This window comes from Giraffa tippelskirchi, chromosome 5 (genome assembly GCF_054371585.1).
Source record: "Giraffa tippelskirchi isolate mGirTip1 chromosome 5, T2T-mGirTip1v1.2.pri, whole genome shotgun sequence".
NCBI lineage: Eukaryota > Metazoa > Chordata > Mammalia > Artiodactyla > Giraffidae > Giraffa > Giraffa tippelskirchi.
Genome location: NC_137279.1, coordinates 28,809,674 through 28,827,136, shown reverse-complemented (window position 1 = coordinate 28,827,136; position 17,463 = coordinate 28,809,674). Strand labels below are relative to the sequence as shown.

The 17,463-nt window shown below is 58.3% G+C and overlaps 1 protein-coding gene and 1 long non-coding RNA gene across 3 annotated transcripts; one reads left to right on the top strand and one right to left on the bottom strand.

The window, feature by feature from the left end:
• Window positions 1-1,079: 1,079 nt before the first annotated feature.
• GABRD (gamma-aminobutyric acid type A receptor subunit delta) lies at window positions 1,080-11,521 on the bottom strand. 2 transcript variants are annotated; one of them, XM_081488379.1, is made up of 10 exons: window positions 11,250-11,396; window positions 8,858-8,992; window positions 5,905-6,017; window positions 5,532-5,599; window positions 5,226-5,446; window positions 4,086-4,168; window positions 3,273-3,410; window positions 2,473-2,628; window positions 2,072-2,283; window positions 1,080-1,771 (listed from the first exon to the last, which is right to left on the bottom strand). In XM_081488379.1, exons 1-10 carry the CDS (start codon window positions 11,312-11,314, stop codon window positions 1,487-1,489), a joined length of 1,476 nt encoding a protein of 491 aa, XP_081344505.1. In that variant the 5' UTR covers window positions 11,315-11,396; the 3' UTR covers window positions 1,080-1,486. The 2 variants fall into 2 exon arrangements, with proteins under 2 accessions (XP_081344505.1, XP_081344506.1); XM_081488380.1 differs by lacking the exon at window positions 8,858-8,992 and having other exon boundaries at window positions 11,250-11,521.
• A 107-nt stretch (window positions 11,522-11,628) lies between these two features.
• Window positions 11,629-17,210, top strand: LOC145505687 (uncharacterized). The gene is made up of 2 exons (XR_014053209.1): window positions 11,629-15,428; window positions 15,608-17,210. It is a non-coding gene; the product is annotated as an uncharacterized LOC145505687 (long non-coding RNA).
• The last annotated feature ends 253 nt before the right edge of the window (window positions 17,211-17,463 follow it).

Genomic DNA, 17,463 nt, shown 5'->3' with positions numbered 1-17,463 from the left:
TGTGGTCCAGCTCAGTAGCTTCAGGGTGCCAGCTGGGCCTGGACGTCTCACCCTCGGGCCATGCTCCACGTTCCAGGAGGAGGGAGTGGTGACCCTGCTGGGCATGCAGGCCAGAAGGTGCCCATCTGGGAGGTGGAGAAAAAGGTCTCACTGTCCTAATTCTCAGAGCTGGCCTGGTATGGCCTGCCACCCCCACTGTCCGGAGCTGGCCCGGGGCCTGTGTGTCCAGGCTTTGCCTCCTGCTGTCTCCTGCTTCCACATGGGTCATGCTGGGGTCTGAGGGTCCCGCTCCCTGGCCGATCCCACCCCTGGGATGACCCTGCCCAGCCCTGCAGGCCAGTCCTTTAGAACAGAGGCCCAGAGGGCGGCCCTTCAGAAAGGCGCCTTCAGGAGGTGAGGCCTTCAAGCTGGAGGTGTGGGCCCTGGAAAGGTACAGGCCTCAGACATGGCTGCTCCTGTGGGAGCCTGCTCTGGGCTCAACTGACTCAGGGGTCACTCAGCCAGCTCAGCCTGCCAGTGGTGAGGGTCCCCAGCACCTGTCCCCAGAGCTTGGGGACACTGCACATCCTGGGCACGTGTGCTGGCCGAGGGCAGGTGGCCCAGCAGGCACCCTTTCTGATTCCCACAAAGTCACTGTCACATACCCCTCAAGGTGGCTTGGGGAGCACCTCAGGCCAGCGGGGTCGTGGCCTGGCTGCCATCACAGCAGGGCCCTGGGCCTGGCATTCCCGACCCTGCAGCAGATGGCTCACTCCACGGCCACCTCTGTTCCCTCCAGTGTGACAACCTGCTCTGCTCTGGTGTGGAAAGCACCTGGACCCCTTCTGAGAGCAGTGGCCCTGTCACCCTGAGTCCCTGGTGGCAGCAGAGGTGGGAGGGGCTGGGCATTTGTGGGGACTCGGTGGCCACTGTTGTCCCATCACCACGTTCAGAAGGCACCATGGTGGCACCTTGCCATAAGCCTCAGGGACACCTTTAGCCCCCACATCCCAACCCGGAGCCCCTCTGTCCCAAGCCCATGGAGCCCACAGTGGAGGAGGGCTGTCCAGGCCCCGGGAGAGGAGGCCACAGCTACAGTGTGAGCGATAGCCAAAGACTCCGTTTTATTTCATGCTGGGACCCAAGGCCCGGGAATGCCCTTCCCACCGTCTCGCAAAACTTGAGCACCATCCTCACCCGGCCTCCTCCCCCTCCCTGGTCCAGACCCACGGAGCCAGTCCCAGAGTCAGGATCCTTCTCCGAGTTGACGTGAAGCTCCCAGGGCCGTGCCTGCCTGGCTCCTGGGTCAGGCGTCTGGGCTGCTGGAGAGGAGGTGTCTGCAGACGGGGTGCTGGCAAATGTGGGGTCAGAGCCTGGGGGTGCTGAGCGAGGCCGAAGCTTTCCTCTTATCTCATCTGGACTGTGGTCCTGCCTCCTCTGAAACCCTCAGAGCCACCTGGGATCCTTTCCCCAGGAGGTCCTGGGCCTGTGAAGCCCCCTGTGGGCCTCACATGGTGTATGCGGCCCAGTAGATGACGTTGACAGCGGCGAAGGCCGCGGGGAACACAGCGCGGGCATAGATGTCAATGGTGTCTGCGTCGATGGGCTTGAGAAGCCCGCGGAGGCCACCCTGGCTCCCCTGCTTCTTTGTCTCCCCTGTCTCTACCTCCACAGACCTGTAGGAGCCCATGAGGTTCCTGGGCACACGGCATGGCCGGCGGGACACGGCCAGCTCCTGAGTGACGCCCGCAGCAGAGAGGGAGAAGAGCACGATGGCGTTCTTCACATCTATCTGCATGGGAGGGGGCAGGCTGAGCACTGGGCAGCGGGGGGGCAGCGACCGCAACCCAGCCAGCAGGGGGAACCCAGACCCAGACAGCGAGGCCACGAACCCAACCCAGACAGCCAGAGGGACCCCCAACCTGGCCAGCAGGGGGGACCCCAACCCAACCAGTGGCTCCATCCACATAACAGGAGAGAGGGGCGCCAGGCTGAGTGCAGGACAAAATGCCCCCCTCCCTGCTGGCAATGCTGGCCTTTGGCGGTGCTGGGGTGGGGAAGGAGCTGTTTCCTTTGCCCTGCCCAGCCTCACCTCAGCCCTCTGCTCCTTAACCTTGACCTTGGCCTTCTGTTTCTTCCGGTAGTCAGCATTGAAGTGGGCAAAGGCATACTCCACCAGGGCGGCGAACACAAAGACATAGCAGATCCAGAAGTACACGTCCAACGCCTTGATGGCTGACGCCCGTGGGAGGGAGGAGCGGGCGCTGACCATCAGCGTGGTCATGGTCAGCACTGTGGTGATGCCTGGGGGCACAGAGAGTGCCGTCCCTGGAGCCCTGCCACCCCACCCAACCTGAGTGCAGGTCAGGCTCCTCTTACCAGGTCTGGCCTGGCCGGCTTCTGCCGCAGGACGCGGGCCAGTGCTCAAGGCGGGTCCAGGCCCAGCTCCCACCCTCCCACCTGCTCCCTCAGAGGAAGGCCAGGGCCCTCTACCTAGAGACACCCTGGCAGGCACCGCCGCCTGGCTGATCCAGAAGGAGACCCAGGACATGGCGACCAGGAGGACGGAGGGCATGTAGGACTGGATGATGTAGACGCCACGGTTCCTCCGCAGGTGGAAGTGCAGGCTGAGCCGGGGGAACTGGCCAGCTGCCGGAGAGCCCCCCCACAGCATTAGCACCAGGCTCACCACTCACAGCACCGCCAGGAGAGGAGGGCTGGGGGAGCGGCAGGGCCACTGCCAGCCTCCGAAGGAAGGAGGGCCCTCGTGCCCACCTCCCCAACAGCCTGATGGGTCAGGAAGGGCTGGCTTTGCTGCGGGGCCACCAGAGGAAGGAAAGGAGAGCCCAGTGTGGCTGCTGGCCCAGCAGGACCCTCCCAAGGCACGGTCCCCCACCCCTTTCTCTCCACCCTCCCCGTGCACAGCTGAGCACCAGGCTCAGCACCAGGCTGGGCTCACTGGCTCCAACGACTGGGCAGCAGGAGTGGGAAGGGGCAGGAGGGGCCAGGAGACAATGCACCCCCATGTACTCCCAACCCCACCAGATACCCCCCAAACCCTGGGAAGCAATGAAGGGCCAAGGAGCAAGACAGAGGAAACCTGACCCGGGCTTGCACTGCAGCCTGTCCCAAGCAGCTAGGCTGGGGGCCTGTCCCGAGCGGCTAGGCTGGGCATGGCCTGCACTGGCCAGCAATTTTCTAGCTGCAGCCTCAGGGCCCTCAGAGCTGACTTGGGACCCCATGGAAAGCACTAGAAAACCAGCAGTAGGGCTCACAGGAAAAGACCACATTACCTGACTTGAAGTTCATCAGCTCTGTGGTGAAGCGGTAGCTGGTGATGGTGAACTGGGCCAGCTGCAGCTTGTCCAGCCCGTGGATCTGCTCCTGGTTCTCGGACCAGTAGTAGACGATGTCCTCAGATGAGTAGCCATCTGCAGGAGAGCCTGCAGGTGGGCCTCAGGGCCTGGCACCCCCTCCCCAACCCCCGGCGAACCCCCTCCCCAGCCCCTGGCAGCTCCCCTCCCCAGCCCCTGGTGGCCCCTGAAGGACTGCCCTGACTACACTAGGGTCCGATACACAGAGACAGGGAGCAAGGAGCCCGGGGCCACACCTGGGGCCTTGGAAAGGTGGGCAAGTCCAGAGGAGCTGGCAAAAGTACAGGCCACCCTTGCAAGGTGGCCCACAGGGACCACCATACAGGACAATGATGTAGATATCTATCTCATCTGGGCTCTGGGGCCAGCTGTCTGGGGCAGGGCACTGACCCAAGGGAAGAGGGCTAGGCTGCTCCCTTCTCTTCCTTATGCTTCTGCCCCCCCCATCCCCACGCCCTGCCCCTCTCCCACACCCCTGCCTCTCCCCAAGAACCCCCAGGCCAGCCCAACCATCCCCCAGTGCCCCCGCCCCCTTCCCCCCACCTCCCGTGCCCCACCCTCATCCCCTGCATGCACCCCACCCTCATCCCCCCAGCACCTCCTGCCCACCTCCCCACTCCATTCCCTTCTCCCACTTTCAGTGCCCTGCACCCCCAGTGCCCCCTACCCCCCGCCCCCAACCCCCCACCCCCTGCAACCTCTCCCTCCCACCAGCAGGCCAGCCACACTCACAACTCTCTAGGTGCAGCATGCACTCCTGTTCATCCATGGGATACTTGGCCAGGTCCATGTCGCAGGCCACCGTGGACGTGATTCTGCCCAGACAACACCGGTCTGCCGGGGTGAGGCCAGCCCAGGGCCACTAGCGGCTCCCCTGCCCCCCACGGCAGAGACGCCCCTACATACGGCCAGTGGGACCTTGCTGTGGGGGCAGTGGCCAGGCTGCCTCTGGTTTTGTCGGCAAGCTGCTGACATCCGGGCAGAAACTGTGGCCACTTTACAGACATTTGTGGGTCTCACTTCAGGGATCAATAACTGGATTTTGTTCACTTTACTCATCCTTCAGAACACCTGTCTAAGTCAGGAGCCAAGAAGGCAGATCCACTCTGAGCGTCCTCCCCCCGCCTATCACCGGGGATGGCCTCAAGGTGTCCTCACTGACCCTGCAGCCTGGAAAAAGGCTGATTTTCCAAGAGAATGTAAATCTCCTGATTTGTAAAATGTTGGTGATTAAGTCCACTCTTAAATGGCATGTATCCGAAAACAAGCAAATACATGTACATGTGTGTCCACAGAAGCACAGCTGTCCATTGATGGAGGAGATGGTACACAAACTGGTGTGTCCACGCAATGGAATGTGGCTCAGCCACAAAGAGTTAGGAAATTCTGATAAATGTTACAGTACAGATGAACCCCGAAAACACTACACTAAGTGGAAAAAAGCAAACATGAGAGGTCACGTGGCGTAGGATTAATTTTGTGTGAAATGTGCAGAATTGGCAAATCTATGAGCTAGGAATCAGATCGGCGGTTTCCGGAGCCAGAAGGAGGGAAGGGGGTGACTGCTGATGGGGACAGGGTCTCCTTTTGAGGGTGAAGTGTGTTAGAACTGGCTGGAGGTGGTGTTTGCACACAGTGGGGAGTATACTAAAATCACAGAATTGTTCACTTTTAAATGCTTGATTTGGTGTTATGTGAACTTCACCTCAATTTAAAAAGAAAAGGGCACGTGTTAGCCGAAAAACGGCCTCTGCTGGCTGCTGGCCAGCAACCTCTGCTTCCTGTGCAGCTGCTGATTGTTGGGGATATAAATACCACCCTGTCCCCCCCAACCCCACCCCCAGCTCCCAGCAGCGCTCGTGGGCAGCCCACCGGATGCTGTAGAGAATCACCCCATCGGGCTGCAGCCGGATGAGCTTGTTCTCCACAGTCACGTCGTGGAACCAGGCAGACTTGGCATTCACGATAAAGGTGTCCGGGAGCCACAGCTTGTCCACGAAGCGGCTGTCCAAGCCCAGGGTCTCATTGGTGTGGTTGTAGGACAGTCTGCTGTCGCGCCAGCTCTGGTGCAGGAACACCGTCATGGTGTACTCCTGGGGGCGCAGAGGCCCGGCCGTCAGCCCCTCCGCTCCTGGGGGTGCACAGCTGGGCCAGGGGCAGGGTGCCAATGGGACCTACCATGTTCACCTCGGAGATGTGGTCAATGCTGGCCACCTCGATGGCGAGTGCCACGTTCACAGGGGGGCCTGCGAGGAAGGAGCAGGATTGGAGGCGGGTTGGGCTGAGCCCAGGCCCCAGCATCCCCGAGTACTCAGCCAGGCCAGCAAATGCCCCCACGGGCAGGACAAGGAACAGCTGGGGGCTTGGCAGGGGAGGCCGTCTTGGTGCAGATCTGCCCAGGCCTGAGCAGACTCACCTTCCCTGCTGGTGTCCTGGGGACTGGTGCTCTGATGCACTCTTGGGGACCCAGGGTCTGCCCCAGCCCAGAGCCCAGTGGGATTCACATCACGGCCGGACCTCGGGTCTGCCCGAGTCCAGCAGCTACTCTCACCTCCAATGCCGGGCCGAAAGTTGCGGGCGTAGCCCTCTATCAGGCCGTCCAGGTTGGGGAGCCAAGATATCTCCAGGTTGGAGCCAACATAGTCGCCAATGTCATTCATTGCCCTGGAAACGCAAGGTCCACTGCTCACAGGCAGGGCACCAGGGACAGAGCCTGTCCTGGGCAGCTAGGCCAGGAGTGGACAGGGAGAAGGCCCTCTGGGGGCACAGGGACTCCAGGAGGTGCAGGACCCAGGACTCCTTGGCCTCTTCCCCCACCCACTCACCCCAGCCCTGAAGGAGGGTGTCGGGTCAGGCAGAGGCCCCAGCCTCCCTCCATAACCAGCCCGCACCTCCACCTCTGGGGTTCCTCAACAAGTTGGCCTTGGGGGACCCCACGAAGAGCACATGGCCTCTCATTTAGCTCTGAGAGCCAAGTGTCCTGTAAGAGGTGATGGGAGAGAAAAATGTGTGACCAGGAGGCTAAGGGCTGGGGAGAGGGAGAGATCCAGGGCTGGTCCGGGGCTCATAGGGAGGCCCCAGTCTGGCTTCCAGCTCTGTCCCCTCCTAGGCAGGCCCCAGAAGTCCCTAAATTACCATGTGCCTCTGGGACTCAGCCTGATCCTGGAGCAGATGCGGGCCATGTCTGTTAGTTCAGGTGAACCCTACCAACAGCCGGTGCTGGTGATATCTGTCCCTGGGGTTGCCGCACAGGGACCCATACACACAGGCATCTTGTGGCCTAGACACGCTACCAGCCGGATGCCCCAGTAGCTCTGCTGGCCCACCTCTCCTCTGCTCACCCATCCTCTGGGGAACAGTGTCCCCAGATTCATATTCACCCAGAACCCCAGAATGGAACCCTAATAGGAAATAGGGACTTGACAGATGTTATTAATTATGATAAAGTCATGCTAGACTAGGTGGGCTCTAAATCCAGGATGGATATCCTTACAAGAGGAAATGGACATCCAGGGAGAAGCCATGAGCCCACAGAGGCGAGGGTCTGAGTGATGCGGCCACAAGCCAAAAGACACGGGGGAATCCAGAATTGCCAGGGACTGGAGAGAGGCATGGACAGACTCTCCCACCCCTGCCAACACCTTGGCTTCAGACTTCCAGCCCCAGAATTACTGGAGGATAAATTCCTGTTACATCCCCCAGCTTGCAGCCACTGTTACAGCAGACTTGGGACCCTCACACCTCCTTCCTCTTCCGGCCCACCGTGGGGGAGGGGCATTTCTCCTAAACCAGACAGCCAGAAGGAGGAGGGACATTTAGGAGCAACCCTCAAGTTTCCCCCTGAGTCACTTCCATCCCCTTGAGCAGAGAAGGCCTCTGGGTTACCTTGGCCAGAGCCCAGCCAGAGCCAAGGGGAGAGGGGACATGACTGGCTGTGTCTGGATGAGGGCTGCAAGGAGCCCTGAGGCTGTTCCTCCCTGTCCCGGAGTCAGGTGTGGCCATATGCCCGGGTCCCCACTCTAGGCCCTTCTGGCCACCTTGAGGAGAACCTGGCCCCACTGGGCCCCCTTGGGGCTGCTGCCCACCCCTCCCAGCTCTGCCCTCACCCCAGCACCCCCAGGCTGCCAGTGCTTCCTGACTCACCTCTCCCATCTCCCCTCTTAGAAGCCTGCTTCACCCTCCAGACCTTGCCCTCTGGCCACCCCTCTTTCTCCAGCCCTAACTCCAACCTCACCTGTGTCTTCAAGCTGACTCCCCCCACCTCCACTGACCCCATCCCTCTCCTGGTCCTACTCTTGGCCCTGCAGGAGGCTGCCTGGTCACTCGTGTATTCATCCACACTTCATCTGGTAGGCGAGACCCTCAGTGCCATCCTACTCCAGGGATGTGGCTGAGCCAGGCGAGGGCAGTTGTGGGCCAAGCCCAGCACGGTCAGTGTCTGTAAGGAGCAACAACTCGAGAGCTGTGAGTGTGAAGAGAGTCACTGAAACATGAGGTCAGGAGTCCTCCAGCTGGGGAGGCAGGGAGAGCACCCCGCCACTGGCCCCCTGGGGAAAGTGACATCAGAGCCCAAAGAGAGAGAAAGGGAGTCTTGGGGAGGGGAAGAGGTGGGAGGCAGGCAAGGACTCTACATGGGGGGCCCTGGAAGGGGCCTGGAGGGCAGCAGGAGGCATTGGGCAGAGAGTGGAGAAGGGTGGACTGGGGGGACTGGGTGCTGGTGAGGGAGGGTCTGGGGAGTGTCCTAGGGGAAGACGGGATAAACTGGGGGCCGTCGTGAAGGTGGGGGAAGCTGGGCTGGGTTGGCCAGGCCATGGAGACGGGAAGGGGCCTGGTCCAGACCAATGGGAGGTGGTGGGAGAGAGGGGCTGGGAGCAAGCTCTGCTGCAGTCAGTGGGGCTGAGCAACTCGCTGGACCAGCCCTGAAGCCATCTACTCAGGAGGGTTAAAGAAGCCCTGGGGGCTGCCAGGGGCTTGAGAAGCACCAGGCGGGGTGCCTGTGAAGAGGCTGACCATGACAGGAGGTCCTCAGCTAGTGATCCCCAGAAGCCTGCCCTACCCTGAAGGCCCACGGGGTTCCTCCGGGCAAGGGTGGATGGGGAGTGTGGACAGGGCAGTTTCTTTGGTGACAAAGTAAAACACAGAATTAACTGAAGCCCTGATCCCTAGTAAAGCACAATTAAAAATGCAAATGGAGGTCACCCTGAAGGTCAAATGTGAAGGGATTGAACAAGGCTTTATTTTTGGACCGGCCCAGATGCCATCTTGCGCAGCAGCTGGCCTGCCTGCAGCCAAGCTGTTAGGAGATGCCATCCTTCCTGAGCTCAAGCTGGCACACAGGTGGACACACCTGCCCTTGGCCAAGGCCCCCACATCCACTCAAGGGCACAGAGGCAAGGTCAAGGGCAGCACCCCCCTGAAGCTTGCCAGAAAGTGTCAGGACCCCAGTCAGCCTCTGCCGTCTCCAGGAGTGAGAAGGGAGCAGGCTTCCCTGGGTCACATCTCACCTGGGATGAGGATGTCTGTTTCTGCAGCCATGAAGGGATGTGGGGGCTGGGGCGGCCTGAGGGCAGTGCTGCTCTGAGTCCTGGTTCAGGCAGTCAGTAGGGGTGGGCCAGGAACGGGCTCCACTGGGGGGAGCTCTGCACGGAGTTAGAAAGTGGGGACATCAACCTTGTCCTGAGAAGGGGTCTGGCCGGTGCTGGCCTAGAGCTCAGGGACATGCCAGGCTCAAGCTCCTGAACAAAGGAGATACCTTGAAATCACAGGCAGCTTCCACCCTGGCTACCCCTGGTGTCACCAGGCCCCGCCCTCTCCTGGCCTCACTGAGACAGAGCCCAGCCCATCACTTGCCTGTGCCCCTGGGGACTGGAAGGGAAGGTGGGTGTAGCTGAGCGAGGCATTAGGTGCCCTCCAGGAGCCTCCCCTGTGCACACGCGAGCCCACAGATCCTTGACAGCTCTGCTTCTAGAGCAGCCACCACCGTGCTGGCACCTCAGTTACCAAGGCAAACACCACGATGCTCGCACGGGAGGTGAAGGCAGGCAGGAGCCGCAGGCGCAGCTTCTCCAGGGAGACGGAGGTGCCAGCAGCTGGGGAGGCCACCCACTCAGGTGTGCAACCGGCAAGCTTGGGTGGCCGCTGTGTGAGCTGACTTTCAAACTCAGGGATGCATGGCCTTGACCAGACACACAGAGTCCGTGCGGCTTACTCCCTTCTCATCCCACCAGAAACCCTGGGATCTGGCTTAGTAGCTGCAGCAAAGAGGCCCTTCCCTCAGCCCCACAGTCCACCACCACACTGCCCTGGTGCAGGGAGGTGATGAAGGAAGTGAGGACACTGTTCCTCTGGTTTTCAAGCGGAGGGACACAGAGCAGATGGAAAAGGAGGCCTGAATGGACAAAGGCCCCCAAAACCCGGAGGTTCTTATCCCAACCGGGGCCTCAGCCTTCCTGCAGGCAGATAGGTCCCCCTCACCCCACAACCTAGGATCCAGATGGGGCCAGAGTTCAGAACACTGTAGACTGGAGAAGGGCGATATGAGCCACTTATGGACTTGGTTGGGGGAAAGAGGTGTTTGGAGAATTTTCCAGCAGGAAACATGTAAATATGCCCCATGAGTGGCATGAATAAAGACAAAATGAGCAGGGCAGGCTTTGCTGCCAGGTGAGTTTCGGTGTCAAACTTGGGTAAAGACTTGGGAACTCAGAGCAGCTTGTATTTCAGAACTGGGGCTACAAGACTGAGGGCTTGAGCCAGCAGCTGACCCCCTCCAGCTCCCAGCACATCTGTCCATGGCCACACCAGGACACTTTGTCCTTCCTGGGACCATTAAACGTGAGAAGAGAGAGAACAGCCCATTGGGCTTGATAAAAACAAGGCATGGGACAGGGGTCACATCAGCACTGCCTGTGACCTCAGCGGGATGTCTGCCTCTTCAGCCAGACCCAGACCCTCCTGACTCTATGCCCACCCTTTTTTCTCTAGCCCTTGCGCTCAGCTGATTTTCAAAAAGGCCCCTCAAAGGTGACCAGACTCAGTGCTCAGGACACTGGGTGACCCGGGGCCCACATCAAGTCCAGCCTGCAGAGATGCAAAAAGTGAGCTGGGACTGCACTAGCCCTGGGAGCCAGCGAGGGAGCCCCAGCACAGGGACCTTTCTTCTTAGCCGCTTCCCTCTCTAGGCCAGACAGGGCGCCTCATCCGCTCTCCTGACAGAATTAAGGAGAAATCTGGAGTCTCCCTCCTGCCAGGGGCACCTGGCTCCCCTACTCGCATGCTCTAGAGTTGGGTGGCATTTGAAATGGCCCCAGAAGGGAGACCCACAACCAGACCCGCTATGAGGACGCACCTACGTGTCCACCCCAGACTGCTAGCTGCATGGAAGCTGCTGCGGGGAGCGATGCTGTCAGGGGAAGGGGCACAACCTGCTCCCCGTGTTCTCAGGACCCCTCCTTTCTTCCATGCTGAGCGCTCAAGCCGCGCCTGGAAGGGCACCAGCCAGCCAGGGACCGGCCAAGTGGCGGCCGGGGCCAAGGAACCCGAACTCAGCAGGAAAGCCCCGGCTGGGGAGGAACGGAGAGCTGCTGTGACGCCCTCGACCGGCCCCGCGGCCGGGTTCAGCACCGGGACGGCGGACAGCACCGGGGCAGCCGGAATCTGGAACACACCGCTGCCCGAGCCCAAGGGCATCGTCGCGGCGAGTTTGGAGAGAGGAGGGCGGGCGCGGGGAGAGTCGTGGAGGAGGGGATGGGGGCAGACACGGTGGGAACCGGTGGGCGGGGGACAGACCGGGGCCCTGAAGACCAGGGTTCGCGCGGGGCTCCATCTCGCAGCCCGGGCGCGGCGGCGCGGGATCCGCACCGAGGGCGGCCGCAGGGCGGACGGGCTCTCGCTCACCTGGCGCCGCGGTGCTGCGCACAGAGCAGCAGGAGCGGGGGCAGCAGCCAGGCCAGTGCGTCCATGGCCTCGGCCGGCGGTGCGCTGGGCCGGGGGCGGCGCCGGGGACCGGCGGTCGCGGGCGCTCGGGAAGTTGCTTCGCCGGCTGCCGCGGCGGCGGCACAGGCGGGTGGGAGCCGGAGGGCGCGCGGCGCGGGAGCGAGGGCGGACGGAGCGCGGAGCCCGGAGCCGCCCCGCCCCGAACCGGGCCGCGCCCCCCGCGCCGGCCGCCCCGCCCCCCAACTCGGGCCGCCCCGCGTGCCGCGCCCCGCCCCCTCTGCCAGCCCCTCCCAGAGGGCCGCGGTCCCTCGGGGGATCTGGCACGCCCCGTCCGGTCGCCACTGCCCTTGCCGACCACAAACGGTCCTTCCGCGCGTCTGTCCGGAGGCGACCCAGGCGAAAGACCCGCGTGGACGCGGCCTCCCGCTGCCGGCCAGATGCCTGCGGACCGACGGGCGCGGCAGGATCTCCGCCCTGGGAGAAGTTGGAGGTCGGCTCTTTGTGGGGTCACGGCCCCCAGGACCAAGTTCGGGGTGACGAGGGTTCCAGCGCCTCAGAAGCCTCCACCTTCCACTCGACGAGATACCTCCCCTCAACACGCGCAGCTCCTTCCAAAACCCTCAGGCCTGCGCCTCGCCCACCTCGGCTGGGTGGGCGGTGAGTGGAGCGGGGGTGGCCGTGCTGCCGCTCCGCTGCCCGCGGTTCTGCAGTCAGAACCCCGCGCTGGTCGCCGGATGCAAGGACTTCTCCGCCTGGCCGGGCCAAGCTCCACCACACCTGCCCACATGCTGTCCGAGGGGAAGCGGAAGGCCCGGGTCCAACGAGATGACGCCCCCATCCCACCCCACCCCATTCCCACCCCCACCCCCACGGACCTGCTGAGAAGGCCAAGGCCTCGAATTCTCTAGGATGACTCTTCTCAACATAAAGCTCTGGAGTTTCCCCCTAAAACTGACCACAGACTTCAATGGTTTGGTCTCGTCCATTAACTTCTGGACTGGATATCATCTGACAACCGAAAGTGAGCGTCTCATGCTGTTCAGTCTCTAAGTCGTGTCCAACTCTTTGCGACCCCATGGACTGCAGCACTGTCCATCACCAACTTCTCTGCCCATCACCAACTCCCAGAGCTTGCTCAGACTCATGTCCATCAAGTCGGTGATGCCGTCCAACCATCTCATCTTAAAACTGGGCAAACTGGTCTGGCAGTGGATTGGGTCCTGTGGGTGACTGTGGACACTTGGCCTGAGTGGGGGCGGAGTAGAGGGAGGTAGAAAGGGCTTCATTGCTGGGAATTTCCAGTTCTGAGGGCCACGGATCAAAGCTGAGACCCACTCAGCTTTCTTTCTTAAAGCCACCCAGACCTAAGACAGGCAGGCAGGTCCCAGCATAAATGCCTCTCCCCTCCCTCCAACCCCCTTCTTGGGAGGATCTTCTGGGACCTGGAAGTGCTGCCCTACTGTGCCTGTTATGGTGTCCTGGGTGCTTCTCTGGACACATCCCCATGTGTCCTCCCACAGGCCTGATGGGAAGTTGGAGAAATTAAACCAAGAGAAAGTGTGGAGAGCAGATCCTTTTCCTTATTCCTCCTCTGGATCAAGATCTTGTCTGTCTGTTCCTTCAAAGCAGCCCTTGGGTCTAACAGCCTCTGTTATGATAGGTGCTTAATAACTGTGGGAAAATTTAGGCTCAGAGTCACCGACAGCCAGCACAGCAGGTGTGGTCAGACCTGCTCGGGGCTGCATGGCGCCAAGTTCTGGTTTCCATGCTGGTCCAAGCTCTGGCTCTTGGGCTTGGCTCCTTGTCACACTCTTTTCTTTTTTTTTTAAATTGGAAGATAATTACTTTACAATATTGTGATAGTTTTTGCCGTACATTAACATCAATCAGCCACAGGTATACATGTGTCCCCCCCATCATGAACCCCCCTCCCAATCTCCCTACCCTGTCCCTTTGAGTTGTTCCAGGGCACTGGCTTTGGGTGCCCTACTTCATGCATTGAACTTGCACTGGTCATCTATCCTGTCACACTCTTTTCTTGGATCTGAGAAGATCCAGGTGTTGAGGGCCTCTGAGAAATATTACTGACCTTGAATCACCTGATTCAGTTGGTTCAGAGTGAACCAGATTATTGCTGTTTTCTACATGCTCCTCTATTATCTGAGGCATAACATTAATACTGAGCTTTCCCTGAGAACTCCCTGTACAGGCGTCTCAGCTGTAGCTCAGGGTGCTGGGCAGCATCTCTTCTGGGACTTCCCTGAAAGTCCACTGGTTAGGAGCCTATGCTCCCAGTGCATTGGTTGGGGGATTCTTCCCTGGTGGAGGGACAAGATCTCACATGCTGCGTGTATGTGTGTGTTAAGCCTCTTCAGTCGTGTCCGACTCTTAGTGACCCCATGAACTGTAGCCCACCAGGCTCCTCTGTCCATGGAATTTCCCAGGTAAGAATACTGCAGTTGGGTTGTCATTCTCTTCTCTGGAGGATCTCACCAACCCAGGGATCAAACCCAGCTCTCCTGCACTGCAGGCAGATTCTTTACCGTCTGAGCCACTAGGGAAGCTACTGGAGTGCATGGTACAGTCTGAAAAACAAACAAACAAACAAACAAAAATAAAGAGCAATTGCCTTTTCTTCCTTGAGCCCTGGAGGAAGCAGCACTCAAAGCCAGGACTAGAGAAAGAGGTCAAGCAGTGCCCAGCACACCCACAGGCCCCGTGATACCGCACCTCCCACCTGTCTCCTCCTGGGGTGCCCACTGTTCACTGACCTTAAATCAAAATTTCTCCCCCAGAGTCTACAAGCTTTATTCCAGTTCTACTTTGCCCCTAATTGGCTTCAGCTTGGATCTCAAGAATGAGAAGTTTCATTGCTCCTTCCTCAAGAATCACTTAATCACACTCCCGAACCTCAATTGCAGCCCATGTTGTGCCCCCTGTTGGTCTCCCCGGCTTCATCTTCTGCTTCACCTTCTGCTTCACCTATACAAGCTCCAGACACCCCAGGATGAGAAAGCCTGTTCAGGCAGCCCCACCAAAGGTCAGGAAGCCAGGACCTTGGTGCTGGGTGGTCGGCCTGCTACTGAGGCAAGCCCCCGGGAAGTGCTAACGGTCCACTTCTCCCCCCATTTTGATAATTCAGGAAATGATCCCAAGTCAGAGGTCTGGGAACTAGTCCCATTCCTGCTCCTAACTGGCTGTGTGGCCTCAGGGAGTAACTTCTCCTGGCTTTGTTTTATTCATTTGCTGAAGGAGGTGTTGCTCAGCGATGGGTGTCCTGAGCACAAGTCCACATGGCTGAACCCGTCACAAAGAATCTCAATGGACTGTCTTCACTAAAGACAGAGGTCTTGTATGTGCTCAGGCTCTCCCACCTTCTCTGGAAAATAGTGTAGGTTCTCCCCATCTTTATTCACTCTTGATTTTTTTAGAGGGGAAGTAGAACGCCACACTCCATGTCTGACTGTGCTGAAACTTTCCAAATCAATCAGACGAAGGGCCTCTGTCCGCTCCAGGTGAGGTCTGTGCTCTTCGCCCAGATATGTGATGGTCCCACCCCTGTGTCCGGGCACCGAGACCACAGTCACGGACCTGGTGTCCACGGCTGCAGACAGGAACGAACAGGAAGCCGGAATGGTGAGGCCTGTGGTCCCTGTGGGTCTAGTTAACTCACTCACACTCTCCCCTTCCTCTTATTTCACGGGTAACACGGCAGCTTCTCAGCTGGATGATGCATGCAGAGCACTCTGGTTACAGGCTCAGGGTGTCAGCTTCGGTCCCTCCCTCCTGTTCTGTGCAGAGAGGCGTTCTGTTCTCCCCATATGGTGCTGAGCGGGGCATCATGCCCTTGGCCCTAGAAGGTATGGAAACTCTGCTTCCATGGTTGCCCCAGGGTCACCAACTCGACACTTCTCTGGGTGACAAGACCACGGGTAGTGTCTAGGGAGCTGGGAAGTGTGGTTTGGGGTCTGCTTGACTCTTGAGATCCTCAGCCTGCTCCTGTTTTCACCCTGTTTCTTTAGGGTAATGGCTTTGCTGCTTGCTCTCAACGTCTGGGAAGCTATGGCACCAAGTCCAGAGCTTGGGCAGAGAGCTGGCCTGAGTCCCTTGCAGCAGCAGGATGGGCCCCGGGAGGTAGAGGTGAGTCATGGGGACCCGGGAGGCGAAACTGTACTTGCTAATTTTAAAATCCCTGCTTGATACATTGGTGACGCTGTTTTATTATTTTCCTGGGAAAATGCACCAAATAGAGGAAATGGCAGTGACACAGAAAAATATTCCTGAGCTTAGAGTGTAATTATTAATCCCATGATTTCCAGATGGAATTCATTCATTTGGAGAAGCAGAAACTACTTGGCAGAAAGGACCACATGCAAAATCCTTGCAGCAGCCCGAGATCAATGTCTACTCAAACAAAGGATGCGCGAGGAAGCTGGGTTTTATGGCTGCTTTTAATCATCGAGGCCCTGAGGACCAATAAGTGATCAAACTTGGCCATTTACAGAATTTTTTCTCCACGAGGTAAATAGATGTCCAAGTACAATTGCTCACATGTAACGAGGAGAAGTCAGAATTCTATTCTCCTATTTTATGTTTTTTTAAAGTGGTGATTCTTTTACCTGATGGAAAACTCTAGACACACATTAACACTACTGACAAAGGGCTGCCTATCAAGTGAGACTCAGCTTTAGGGGCCAGCAAGACTGAATCGAGGGCTTCCCAGGTGGCGCTAGTGGTAAAGAACCGGTCTGCCAATTGCAGGTTAGACATAAAACAAGCTGGCTTGATCCCTGGATCGGGAAGAAACCCTGGAGAAAGGCATGGCAACCCACTCCAGTATTCTTGCCTGGAGAATCCCATGGACAGAGGAGCCTAGCAGGCTACCATAGCGTCACACAGAGTTGGGCACAACTGAAGCAACTTAGCACAGCACGGCAAGATTGAATCAATGTGAAAGTCCTGAAGGGGCTGCTGGCAGAGTGTCCCAAATGTCAGGCAGCCATGCTCCCCAGACTCTCTGAGGAAGTCGACCTGGCTCCCTGAGCCTCTCTCTGCTCTGACATGCTGATCCCCTGGGTAGGATGTTGGAGAAGTAAAACCAGGAGGTTTGCTGTAATCTTTTTCACACTTGATATATGGATGCTTTGATTAAACTTCTTCAAGAAAGGCCCCAAACACAGGTCAATATTCACTTAACAAACATCTAACCATTTAAGGAATTATTCATCCGACTCTGTGAAGTACTGGTCTAGATGTTGGGCCTGAATAAGATATAAAAGGTCCCTGCCTTCAGTGGCCTCATCTTCTAGGAGGAAGAACAGGGGCAATCATGAGTAAACAAGCTACGACAAACCCAGATGGTATATCAAAAAGCAGAGACATTACTTTGCCAACAAAGGTCCGTATAGTCAAAGCTATGGTTTTTCCAGGAGTCATGTATGGATGTGAGAGTTGGACCATAAAGAAGGCTGAGTGCCGAAGAACTGATGCTTTCAATTTGTGGTGCTGGACAAGACTCTTGAGAGTCTCTTGGATAGCAAGGAGATCAAACCAGTCAATCCTAAAGGAAATCAACCCTGAATATTAATTGGAAGGACTGATGCTGAAGCTGAAGCTCCAATACTTTGGCCACTTGATGAGAAGAGCTGACTCATTTGAAAAGACCCTGATGCTGGGAAATATTGAGGGCAGGAGAAGTGGGTGGCAGAAGATGAGATGGTTGGATGGCATCACTGACTCAACAGACATGAGTTTGGGCAAGCTCTGGGAGATAGTGAAGGACAGGGAAGCCTGGCGTGCTGCAGTCCATAGGGTCCCAAAGAGTTGGACATGACTTAGCGATTGAACAACAACAACAAAACAGACAAAAGAGATCATTTCAAGTATAATGCATGCTGGGAAGGAATCTTAGAAAGATAAAAATAATGAGGAGAAAGATAAAAGTAATGAGGGTGGGCAGTCCAAACAGGGAGGATCATCCTGAGGGGTAACATCTGATTCTATTCTGTCCCTTCTGGAGGAAAAGGCAGCCCCATCCAGAGCTAGGTAAGTGTTCTGGGCAGAGAAAGGAACGTGAAAAAGCCCTGAGGCAGGAGCAAGGCCAGGCCAGTCGGTCTGGGAGGGAGGGAGGGAGGGTTGTGGAGCAAGGTAGGCAGAAGCCAGGTCATGCATGGTC

Coding starts and splice junctions, on each gene's coding strand:
- GABRD (XM_081488379.1), bottom strand. CDS start 11,314: ATGGACGCACTGGCCTGGCTGCTGCCCCCGCTCCTGCTGCTCTGTGCG. Junction 2,629..3,272: donor GCTGATGAACTTCAAGTCAG/GTAATGTGGTCT, acceptor GCTCTCCGGCAG/CTGGCCAGTTCCCCCGGCTC. Junction 1,772..2,071: donor TTAAGGAGCAGAGGGCTGAG/GTGAGGCTGGGC, acceptor CCTCCCATGCAG/ATAGATGTGAAGAACGCCAT.